We start from the raw sequence: 12,621 nt of genomic DNA on the forward strand, positions 1-12,621 counted from the left end.
AATCATTCTCTCACTAATGCTGGTCCCTGCTCCTGATTGGGGAGGACGAGGCTGCTCAACGCCCCCTCCGACACGTGCACAGCAATCGAACATCTTATCACCCACACTTGACGAGCACAGTGCAGTACAGCGCTGTGTACGGAGAGCCACACCCTGTACCGCGCTCCTTCCCCATCTCCATGCAGGCGCCACCAACCAGCCGGCAGAGGTCGTAATCGCACTAGTCTGAGAGAGAGTCCCCATCCGGCTTAGTCCCGCCCCTATCTGAACAACAGGCCAATCGTTGTTCATGTGGCCGGCAGAGCCAAGATTCGATACGATGTATTCGAGATCTCAGCTCTGGTTCCAGCGTGTGTTTTTATCGCTGTGCCACCCGAGCAGCCTTGCCTAGTGTTTCTAACGAAGACCTTCCTACGTGTTGTAAATGTAGAAATTGTACTCCAAACTAACCTGCCTGTTTCCCTAGGGTTTTAAATGAACCTCACACAGATATCAAACAAACTAACAGTTAACTAACATGTCTCTTCTACAGAGAAAACAACAGACAAATAACACATGTGCAAGAGAGGACAGATATAGCAGCTAGCATGATCTCTAAAACAAAAAAAACCTAGCATCCAAACAGTTCTGAGCGGTGTGTCAGCCACCGCTGCCTTTTGTCTCTGCAGGGTCTCCTCCCCTTCCACTGATGTCAGTCCTCCTGACTGGTCTTCCAAGGAGTACTCAGTCCACCAATGGGAAAACAGCAATGGCAAACTGGAGCACAGGGAAAAGAGAAAAAAAAAACAGCACACAAAAGCACATACGTGCCATAGAACGTAACAGGGGGGACATGGGAAACCGGACGTGGAGAAAATAAATAAATAAATGACAGGACATGTGAAATCCCAATATACGAGGGTTCTTCAAAAAGTTTCCGCACTTTTTTTACATCACTTTTGTACATAATCACCTTCCGATGCGTTTTTCCAGCATCGTACCAACTTTTTAATGGCGTCAGCAAATAATGTTTTTGGTTGAGCGTGTAGCCACTGATGCAGTGCTGCTTTCACATCATCATCACATGAAAATCTTCTTCCCCTTAAAGCTTCTTTGAGCATCCAAAAAGGTGGAAATCAGATGGAGCTAAATCCGGACTATAAGCGTCTCTCAGTCTCTCAGACACGACCGATTACTCCTCCTCCCACCCTCACCGTTTATAACCAGAATGTAAAAGTGAGGAAAGTTTTTTTTAAGCTTTTAAGTTTTTTTTACATGTCAAGGGTGTGTACAATTTTAGTTGTACATGTCTTACAGTTTCACATTTGAACTAATGCAGCGCTGTATATTTTCAGTTCAAAAACTATAATTTCGGAGCATTTAAGTTTCTCAGAACTGTAGGAACACACCTTAAGTCCTAAATCTTTCCATCTGAGGACATGAATTTTTTTCCCCTCCCTGCGTTTACTTAGTAATTGATATCATAAGACGTTTTGTAAAACACTAGTCATCAATCAACAGAAGAAGGCGAACGGTGCGGCCTGCTCGTGTTTTCTCAGATACGCTCGAAATCGTATCCTTCGTATGAATTCTAGGTCTAATGTCCATGTGTGTCAGGCCTCTTCTGTTATTTACGGATGGCTGTAATGCCAAGAAAAACAGGAAACCTTTCCCCGGTACTTTGAAGTAGTCCAAGAATCAGAGCTGCCACTAATTACGGTGATGTGTACGATTACTGCTCGCGATGACTAACACAAATTGAGCAATCCTACCGGTAATTAATAGCATTTTTCAATATCAAACTCCTTCTCGGTCGGCCAGCCGGACTCCGTACTGACTGATTCGTCATGAACGCTGCGTTCGAGAGACTGCATTAGCAGAACGATGCAGCGTTATTGATCAACTGGTTACTCACACACTGATCGACACGACGATCAGTGTGCATTCGACCGAAAGATATATTTCCGACCATGAGTTTTGTTTCATATTGGTACAACTGTTAGAAATTAAACACAGTTCTAATCATCTGTTCCATCTGAGTCTTAGTTGGAAACACAACAGTCGCGTCTTGACGTAAATTGCTCAGGAAAAGGTTATTCTTTGACATGGAAATGTTCTGACAATCCACAAGATGTTTTAAACACATTGGTAAAATGTCTTTAGCTTTTTAAATCAGGAATATCATGCAGCTGGCTAACCAACCTGGTCAGGTCTCCACACAAACACAGTTGACTATGTTAGAGGGAGGGAAGGTTAGACGGGGTCTCTTCTTGCTGTCACTGATATACTATCTTCAGGACTATAATACTATCAACTGTACCTTTTGGGGGGGGGTTACACCAATCGGGCATGACATTATGACCACCTTCCTAATATAGTGTTGGTAATATTGTGCCCCATACGCGACAAACTGTGATGCTCTGTGTATCCTGACACCTTTCTATCAGAACCAGCATGAACTTCTTCAGCAGTTTGAGCTACAGTAGTTCATCTGTTGGATCGGACCACACAGGCCAGCCTTTGCTCCCCACGTGCATCAATGAGCCTTGGTCGCCCATGACCCTGTTGCCGGTTTATCACTGTCTTTTCCTTGGACCACTTTTGATAGATACTGACCACTGCAGACCGGGAACACCCCACAAGAGCTGCAGTTTTGGAGATGCTCTGACCCAGTCGTCTAGCCATCACAATTTGGTCCTCGTCAAACTCGCTCAGATCCTCACGCTCGTCCATTTTTCCTGCTTCTAACATCAACTTTGAGGATAAAATGTTCACTTACTGCCTGATATATCCCCCCCACTAACAGGTGCCGTGATGAAGAGATAATCAGTGTTATTCACTTCACCTGTCAGTGCTCATAATGTTATGCCTGGTTGGTGTAGCTCTGTGTGATAACCCGACACTACCAGGTGATAAGAAGTGGCTGAAGATTGGACACGTGTTGGAAGGGGTGTGTGGTGATCCAGCTGTCCTTGATTAGTTAGTGAGATTCACAATCAGAAAGTGGAAATGACTTGATTGCTAAATGGGGGGGGGGGGGGGGGGTATATAGAGACATAAAATAGATTTTTCATCCATTAATGTTTAATAAAACACCTTTAGTTGTCATATACACCGATCAGCCATAACTTTAAAACCACCTCCTTATTTCTACACTCACTGTCCATTTTATCAGCTCCACTTACCATATAGAAGCACTTTGTAGTTCTACAATTACTGACTGTAGTCCATCTGTTTCTCTACATGCTTTGTTAGCCCCTTTTTACCCTGTTCTTCAATGGTCAGGACCCCCACAGGACCACCACAGAGCAGGTATTATTTAGGTGGTGGATCATTCTCAGCACTGCAGTGACACTGACATGGTGGTGGTGTGTTAGTGTGTGTGGTGTTGGTATGAGTGGATCAGACACAGCAGCGCTGCTGTCCACTCTATTAAGTTCAAAGCCCACCACTGCCAATGTTGCCACTGTTGGGCCCTTGAGCAAGACCCTTAACCCTCAATTGCTTAGACTGTAAGTTGCTTTGGATAAAAGTGTCTGCTAAATGCTCGAAAAGGTAAATGTAAACTAGATTGTAAACTATAAATAGGGGAAATACAGAAACAATGTGATCAAAACCATGCAGTAAATCTTTTCTACAGCATGACCAACTCGACGGTCAAGCGTTCAGGTCTAAACTGTGCTCTTGGGTTGCAACACGTTTTATGAAACTCTAACCAGTTAAACAGCGTTTGCTCTCGCCATCTGTAGCTAATAATGAACGCTTTATTAAAGACAGGTCAACTGGATCTGCTCAGCATTTTATACAAGGCATGGCGCGTGGTCGGATGTTAATTGTCGAACTCATGTCACGTGGTACATCAGTCTTAAAACATCTGCTCACTTTAATCTTTTGATCAGGGTTTTTCTTTTAGTTTGTCACCTGAACGTGTCGCCAGTCTTCTTGTTCCTACCACCTACTACAGAAGTCTGAACTCTACATACACTGACAGGGAAGTTGGATGTCATGTTTTGGGACGACTTCTTTGGGGCTTCTGTGTCTGAAAAATTAAAAATTTTCCTTTCCCCCGAATCTAGTCATGTCCAATTACCCAGATGTGTCTTTCCTCCATTGCTGCAGACCCCTACTCTGACTGAGAAGGGCCATGCCAAACACCCCCCCGAGACATGTGCAGTTGCCAATCGCTTCTTTTATGGGTTTATGGGCCACTGCCAGTGGCAACCTGGCAGTGGTGGGGCTTGAACCAGTGACTAGTCCAGTAGCGATTACTAGTCCAGTACTTTAATCACTAGGCCACAACTGCCCTGTAGTATAGCTCTTAGTATTAGTTAACAATTTGAGTTTTCTTCCCAACCTTGGTATGATACCACTGTTCCATGTACTTTTAAACAGGTACGGATAAACTGTATATGCACAGAAAGCTCACTAACTATAGTCAGTCATAATCACGAGAAATTAAGAGGTGGTGCTCATGTGACGCAGCGGTCTGTTATACTAGCCCAACACCGCTGAGATCCGGGTTCAAATCTCAGCAGTGCTATTGGCCTGCCGGGTATCTACACAAACATACACCGATCAGCCTTAACATTAAAACCACCTCCTTGTTTCTACACTCACTGTCCATTTTATCAGCTCCACTTACCATATAGAAGCACTTTGTAGTTCTACAATTTGTAGTTTCTCTACATACTTTTTAAACCTGCTCTCACCCTGTTCTTCAGTGGTCAGGACCCCCACAGGACCACCACAGAGTAGGTATTATTTAGGTGGTGGATCATTTTCAGCACTGCGCTTACTTGAACATGAACAGCATGTAAGGGGGCTAACAAAGCATGCAGAGAAACAGATGGACTACAGTCAGTAATTGTAGAACTACAAAGTGCTTCTATATGTTAAGTGGAGCTGATAAAATGAAGAGTGAGTGTAGAAACAGGGAGGTGGTTTTAATGTTATGGCTGATCGGTGTAATTGGCTATGTCTGAGGGGTAGGACAGTCAGTCGAAGCCCTGTCAAAAGTGTTCCTGCTTAAATGTAATTAGGATTAAATTGAAAAGAATGAACTACGAGGCCATGATGCGAAGTTACACGACAATATGGACATTTCTACAGTACCGAATTAATAATCAGTTGCTGTACGTATATTTTTGACTCAGCAGCAGTATTTTTTCCCCTACATGGAATTGTTCATCATTTAGTCTGAGAAAAAGAAAACGACTGCCGTGACGTGACGTACAGTTCATGTGCCTCTCGAGTGAATGTAAACTTGCTGACCTCAGCTGTATTTCCTATTTCCTTTTTAAGTCTTTGAAAAATACACAAGAAAATACTCAGATTGCGTAATCAACACGAGCGTCTATCAGCACGAAGATCTGTCGTTGGTTTCGAGCTGGAGGCAGCGGACACTTTTTGGCATTCCTGGCTCCCTCTTTCCCACCCTCCTCCCTCCCCTGCTTTTTTTCTCCAGTTCCGTCCAGCAGCGAGCCAGTCACTGGGGAGGGGAGCGAGAGAGCAGCACCCCATCTGAATTTCAAAGGGCCCTGCTTGGCGCCTTCGCAAATTTATGGCGTTCCGTCTGCTCCCGGATCACGGCGGCACTGGGCCGGCCCAGATCCGGGACCGGTACGGATGCTAAGCTTAATTGCCAGTGATCTCGTTTAAAGGTCCAAGCTGTTTCTCATTTGACTGCATGGTAAATTTCACATTGGGAGTTGAAGTTTGGCCTGTTCGCCCTTCCCCCACCCCCAGTGCTGTATAGATTACTCACGATATGGATGTGTTGGATTTTGGTGTACGTTTTGTAACCTGTGGCTGAAGGTGAAGAACGTGAGGTTCAGTGTTATTTAGCTCCTGATAAAACCACGTGTTCCTACATTTTTATTCATTAGTTTAATTCCAGATCATTCTGGCTTAGAATGAGGTGCAGTTTTATAGGGGATCTTTTTAGATTATATTAAATTATGTAATGATTTTAAACCCGATGTTTAATTGTAAAGCTGAAAAGATTCTGAACTGTATGACAGCTTGGAATTAATCACTGTATTTTAAAAATCACAAGATTCTCCGTCCACATTCACAGCTACTGTGTCCTGTTCTGATGGGATTAGTTTAAAAGAAGGTGCTGAGTGTAATATAATTATAGAGGAACCTCGATTTAACAGACTAAAAGTGTGGAGCACTGGTCCGTAAAATGCGATTGTCTGAAACATCGGGGGGATTTTTCACCAGGAAGTGCAAAAATATATGAAAACACAGCACTAAGGTGCACAAAAGTGCTAAACATGCACATATGATAAACAATAAAAGGAACAATGTAAATAGAGTAATGTAAAACCTGTAAATGAATATTAAAATTGGTTTACTGTACTGCTGGGGGTGAAATTGTATTTACTTTGTTTAGTGGAGTCTGAAGCTGGTGGCTACTGGAGCAGCACTGATGCGGAACTAAGCACTAGAAATTGCAAAAATGAAGCGTAAAAAAGGCGAGAACAGAGCGAGCCTCCCGACAAAATAAAGCCTCTCGCTCATGTACACAGAGAGACGTACGGCGGGTAGCGGACGATTACTGAACTACTGATCTTGAGACGCTTCTCGTGGAAATTTTGAACAATCGGAGCGGCCGCTCAGGTGGCGCAGCGGTAAAGTACGCTAGCTCACCAGAGTCGGGTTTCTAGATACATCGTATCGAAACTCAGCTCTGCATTTCCGACTGGGTTGGGCGGCAGTATGAACAACGTTTGGCTGTTGTTCAGGGGCTTAGGGGTAGAGTCGGAGCATAGGTCCTCATAACTGCTACAACTGCGGCCCCTGCTGGCTGACTGACGGCGCCTGCACAGGGCTGAGGAATAACACTCGGGGGGTGTGGCCCAACGTGCGCAGTGTCTCTCGGTGTATGAACTCGGCTCGTGCAGGTGAAACATGCAGGCTGCGTGCCGGAGGGGGCGGATTAAGTGGCTTTAATGAATTAATTAATGAATAACAATTAATGAATTGCATTTTCTTTTTTTTTTTATTGTCTTATAATAAAATTTTCTGTTCTGTGTCCTACAAATAAGAGTTTAATCTCAACGTAAATACACAAAAGCCAAAAATCCAAGAAAATAAAATAAATAGGTACCAGCTTTGTTTGAGAGTTTATATATACACCGATCACCGATAACATTAAAACCACCTCCTTGTTTCTACACTCACTGTCCATTTCATCAGCTCCACTTACCATATAGAAGCACTTTGTAGTTCTACAATTACTGACTGTAGTCCATCTGTTTCTCTGCATGCTTTGTTAGCCCCCTTTCATGCTGTTCATCAATGGTCAGGACCCCCACAGAGCAGGTATTATTCTCAGCACTGCAGTGACACTGACATGGTGGTGGTGTGTTAGTGTGTGTTGTGCTGGTATGAGTGGATCAGACACAGCAGCGCGTGTCCACTCACTGTCCACTCTATTAGACACTCCTACCTAGTTGGTCCACCTTGTAGATGTAAAGTCAGAGACGATCGCTCATCTATTGCTGCTGTTTGAGTTGGTCATCTTCTAGACCTTCATCAGTGGTCACAGGATGCTGCCCACGGGGCCCTTTTGGCTGGATATTTTTGGTTGCTGGACTATTCTCATACCAGCAGTGACAGTGAGGTGTTTAAAAACTCCAGCAGCGCGGCTGTGTCTAATCCACTCATACCAGCACAACACACACTAACACACCACCACCATGTCAGTGTCACTGCAGTGCTGAGAATCATCCACCACCTATATAATACCTGCTCTGTGGGGGTCCTGACCATTGAAGAACAGCATGAAAGGGGGCTAACAAAGCATGCAGAGAAACAGATGGACTACAGTCAGTAATTGTAGAACTACAAAGTGCTTCTATATGGTAAGTGGAGCTGATAAAATGGACAGTGAGTGTAGAAACAAGGTGGTTTTAATGTTATGGCTGATCAGTGTATAAGACTGGCTGTGCCTTGTGCTCATGTCTTATGTTTTCTTCTCCTCGGTGGGTTATAATATTTGACATCTCTCACAGTGACCGAGTAGAAACCCGTATGAAATGCTTCACTGGCATGAACAAATGACATCACAGCAGAACCGCAGCAAAACTAAACCACATTTACAAACGCAATTAAAGCAGAGAAAGTGCATCGCGGCCTCGGCGAAGAAGTGCCCGACACGTCTGTTTGTAGTCAGCGTCCTTATCTCGACGGCTGATCTCCCGCGTGCATCTTGTTCACTTCCTCGGTTCAGTGACGACGCCAGAGGAGATTTCCATTCGGACGATCCACTCATCGTTTGAAGTCTTAACGAAGCTCAGTTATCAGATATCTGAAACGTTTGTTTGTTTACAAGTGTTTGTGTTTAAATGTTCCTCCTCGGTTACGTTTATGGTTTTATCTCCTCTTGTTGATGCGGTTCTTGTCTTGAAGCGGTGCTGGAATATTTAAACTTAATCCGCTTCCTTTGGGATCAGTTTTGGAAACCAATTAAACCATTAAATTGCACGCTGGAATAAAAGCCAAGGGTATTAACGGTCACTTTAAATAAATTTGTAGTTGATCGTTGAGGACGTTTAAATGCAGCTGATGTTACTCAGTATTTAAAATGAGGAGGCTGCATGTTTGTCAGATTATTTTGCTTTGTGATGCTTAGCAACACCGATTTAATTACCGAAGCAGAACAACACAAACCATTTGCAGAGCGTTCAGGACTGAGGTGGCTCTGTGGTGGGGGTACTGGATTATTGATCAGTAAAGTGAGGGCTTGAGTCCTGCTAGCTGGAACAGCTGACCGTTACCTTCAGTTGTTTGGACTGTTTGGATTGTATCCTGCATCAGTTGTAGGTCATTTTTAAATAAAAACATCTAACAAATTCCTCAATGTAAAATCTTAATTTTTAAATGCAGGCAGATGTTTAAAGTTGAACAAAATAATGGAAACAGGCCTTGAGTTTGAAGTAATAAGATGTAGATATAGATAGATAGGTAGATAGGTAGGTAGGTAGGTAGGTAGGTAGGTAGGTAGGTAGGTAGGTTATTTGAGTGAGTGATTAATTTAGATAGATAGATATCATTTTCTCCCATTTTTCTCCCGATTTAGACTAGTCACTCTGTCCTCCGCCACTGGGGATCCCTGATTGCATTCGAGGAGGGTATATTTGCTGCTCATGCCTCCTCCGACCCGTGCGCAGTCAATAGCAGACCCCTTCTTTTCACCCAGGCACTCTGCACAGGCGCCTTTATCTGCCATCCAGGGTCCTTACACAGCGTCTGAAGACCCCACCCACATAGTCCGGTCATCCCGCCCGAGCAGACACGGTAGCCAATTAGAGTCTGCTGCAGGCACTGCCAATTAAGCCATTATTAGATGGCGCCCAGCCGACCGGTGGCAATGCCGAGTTTCGAACCATGGAGTTCAGAATCTCTTGGGCGCCCATCAGAGACTGTATTGATCTGAAGGAAATTAAGGTATTTGTCTGTGATGCTATCTATGCATGTGTATGAACCAAGGAATGTAAAGAAATTGTACAGGACTTGGTGCGCAAATGGAGTTCGTGGCACCACAAACCATCCCTTGAGGGGGGCCATACAAGATTTCATACTGTTTTCTCGGACATTGACGTCTGTTCCTACACCCCACACACGACTCCTCAACTATTCAAATTTTACACCTAATTCTTTTTCAGCAATTATAGGCTATTAATTTATAATTAGTTGGTGGTAGCCTAGTAGGAGGAGCTGTGGGTTAACAACTGGAAGGTTGTGGGTTCCAATACCAGCTCTGCCATGCAGCCACTGTTGTTGGGACTTCAACCATTTTTGCTCTTGAGGTGCTGTGCTCTGACCCCAGCTTCCATATATGCTAATGCTAATGATATGCTAATATCAAATAAATTTTTTTATTGTACAAGATATGGTTATGTGTACATAAAACAAATAAGAGCATTTCATCTGCCCCAGATTAGATTAGATTGTCATGTTTGTAATAAGAAGTATTTTGCTGCAAGAACGTCTCTCTTACAGCAAAGCGTAAAGTTGGAAGCATCAGGATGTGTTTTCTGCTTGTCTGCAAACTGCGTTGGTACCAGATTTAACTAAAGGAAAATTAGATCTCATTGGCCAAGAGACTACATTTAGACATTTGAACACAACAAGGACAAAATACACAAGCAAAAATGGTTTATAAAAAGGTAAAAGTGGTAAACAATCTTCAGACTTAACACTTAATGAAATATGTGTGGAGAATTTTTGAAAGCGACAGTAGGTATATTAAAGGGTCATTTGCAACTTTGGGGAATTTAAGACAGTTTGTCAAGTAGAAAGGGTCAATACTGGTTGATTTGTTTTGCTTACCATAGATGTCTGGTAGCTGTAATTACCAGTAATTACCATTACCTAATTATCTTTTTTTTAAGAGTAGTAAGTTAAGTTGTGTGTTTAATAATTTGTGGTGTCACTTTTATTAGTTATCATTTTAAAAAATCATAGCACGGTGGCTCATTGGGTAGCACTGTCGCCTCACAGCAAGAAGGTCCTGGGTTCGATCCCCAGGTGGGGCAGTCTGGGTCCTTTCTGTGTGGAGTTTGCATGTTCTCCCCGTGTCTGTGTGGGTTTCCTCCAGGTGCTCCGGTTTCCTCCCACAGTCCAAAGACTGAGGTGAATTGGAGATACAAAATTGTCCACGACTGTGTTCTATATAACCTTGGGAACTGATGAACCTTGTGTAATGAGTAGCTACCGTTCCTGTCATGAACGTAACCAAAATGTAAAACATGACGTTAAAATCCTAATAAACAAACAAACAAACAAAAACATTACTCGTCATCGAAAGAAGACACAAAAGTACCTGCACGAATTACAGGAAAATTTAATCTCATTTGCCAAGAGACTTAATCTAGATGTTTAAACACAACAAGGACAAAATACACAAGCAAAAAATTGTTCTCAAGCAAATTTCCTGACTTAACACTTAATTAAATATGTGTGGAGGATTTTTAAAGTGACAGTATATTAAAGGGACCCTTGCAAATTTGGGAATTTAAGACAGTTTGTCAAGCGGAATGGCTTAATACTGGTTGATTTGTTTTCTTACCGTAGATGTCTGGTACCTGTAATTACCATTACCTAACTATCTTTATTTTAAGAGTAGTAAGTTCTGTGTTTGATCCTCTTTAATCAATAGTGTTAATACAGTTTTCATCCTTGATGTAATCTCAGTCTTCCTCTCTGCTCTTGTTTGTTTTGTTGCAGCCACCAGGACTACGACTTCATTTCAGGCACACGCATGAGGAAGATGGCTCGAGAGGGTCAGAACCCACCAGATGGCTTCATGGCCCCTAAAGCCTGGACTGTTCTCAAGGAGTACTACCAATCTTTGGAGAAGGTGTAAGCTACTCTGCGGGCGGAGGAACGAGGGGCGACAAATGGTTTTGTTACTGTTCAAAGTGGAAAAAAAACAAGTTGATGGGATTAATGGTCTAATACAGGGCCCACTCCAACGTGTCGAGTATTAAACTTGATTTTTTTATTTTATTTGCGACACTCATCAAGTTACTGTAGCCTGTTTTTACTCTAAGGATCTTTTTAGATCATTTTTATGTAATTTATCGACTTCACAGGGGGAATTATGTTTGGATTTTAAACCCGATGTTTAATTGTAGAGCTGAAGATTCGGAACTGTATGACAGCTTGGAATTAATCGCTGTATTTTAAGAACCACAAGATTCTCTGTCCATGTTCACAGCTACTGTGTCCTGTTCTGATGGGATTAGTTTAAAAGTTACTCATTACTGTCCTAATATATAAACTGCACAATGTCCTGGTTAGGGATGTAACGATACACTCTACCCTTGATGCGATGCGATTCATGATACTGGGTTCACGATATGATTTTTTCCCGATTTTTTTAAACAAAATGAAATTGAAGACAAATTTTGACAAAGTTTCCTTTTATTATTTCTCTTAAAATAAACTAAAATACTGTATTTGTGATTATATTTTATTTATCTCAATAATGAATGTCCTTTTATTTCTGAGGTAGGTACAAACTATGCAAAACAATGCTGCACATTTCCCTGAAATGAAATAAATCCCACATTATATAAATAAATGAATAATACAGATAAAGTTTCCTCACATAAATAAGTTTGGCTGGAAATTTCCGAACCTAGCAACCCCGTAGTGACATCAACCAGGCGAGGTGAATAGCGCCAGCGCCCTCTGCTGTTTAAAGTGAATATCGATTCATTGTACATGTAAACCGATTTGACTCGTTACGCATGCGAATCGATTTTTAACAGTCTTGTGGTGCATCGTTACATCCCTGGTCCTGGTGAAGTGAAGTGAGGAATGGCAGTGGACATTAGGGTTATGATCAAAGTCAATTAGTGCTTTTACCAAGCTACGACTGATTAAAGCCTTGGTCTGGCCAGTGACCTGACCCATAAAATCCACTGCTCAAGTGCATATTACACTGTTTAAAACTTAATCACCTGTGTTGTGGGTAACATGTGCCGTGGTGAACTGGTGCATGCATGCTGAAGGGGTCAGAATTCTTAATACTGGCTTTTTCTTTTTGGCAAACATGTTAGATTTGCAGCTCGGCTTTCCATTCAACTGTAAACTCACAGCTAAATAGATCATTTTAATCATTCA

General features: G+C 42.5%; 1 protein-coding gene across 2 annotated transcripts in view; it reads left to right on the forward strand.

Annotated features, from left to right (window-relative positions):
- Positions 1-11,499, forward strand: part of papss1 (3'-phosphoadenosine 5'-phosphosulfate synthase 1) — a 54,773-nt gene extending 43,274 nt beyond the window's left edge. The window contains exon 12 of one of the 2 annotated variants that reach the window (XM_062996250.1): positions 11,218-11,499. In XM_062996250.1, coding sequence (XP_062852320.1) covers positions 11,218-11,356 — 139 coding nt within the window. In that variant the 3' untranslated portion in view covers positions 11,357-11,499. Of the gene's footprint in view, positions 1-668; positions 884-11,217 lie in introns of those variants that run through there. The other variant, XM_062996249.1, reaches the window with a different exon arrangement.
- The last annotated feature ends 1,122 nt before the right edge of the window (positions 11,500-12,621 follow it).

This window comes from Trichomycterus rosablanca, chromosome 5 (assembly GCF_030014385.1).
Source record: "Trichomycterus rosablanca isolate fTriRos1 chromosome 5, fTriRos1.hap1, whole genome shotgun sequence".
NCBI lineage: Eukaryota > Metazoa > Chordata > Actinopteri > Siluriformes > Trichomycteridae > Trichomycterus > Trichomycterus rosablanca.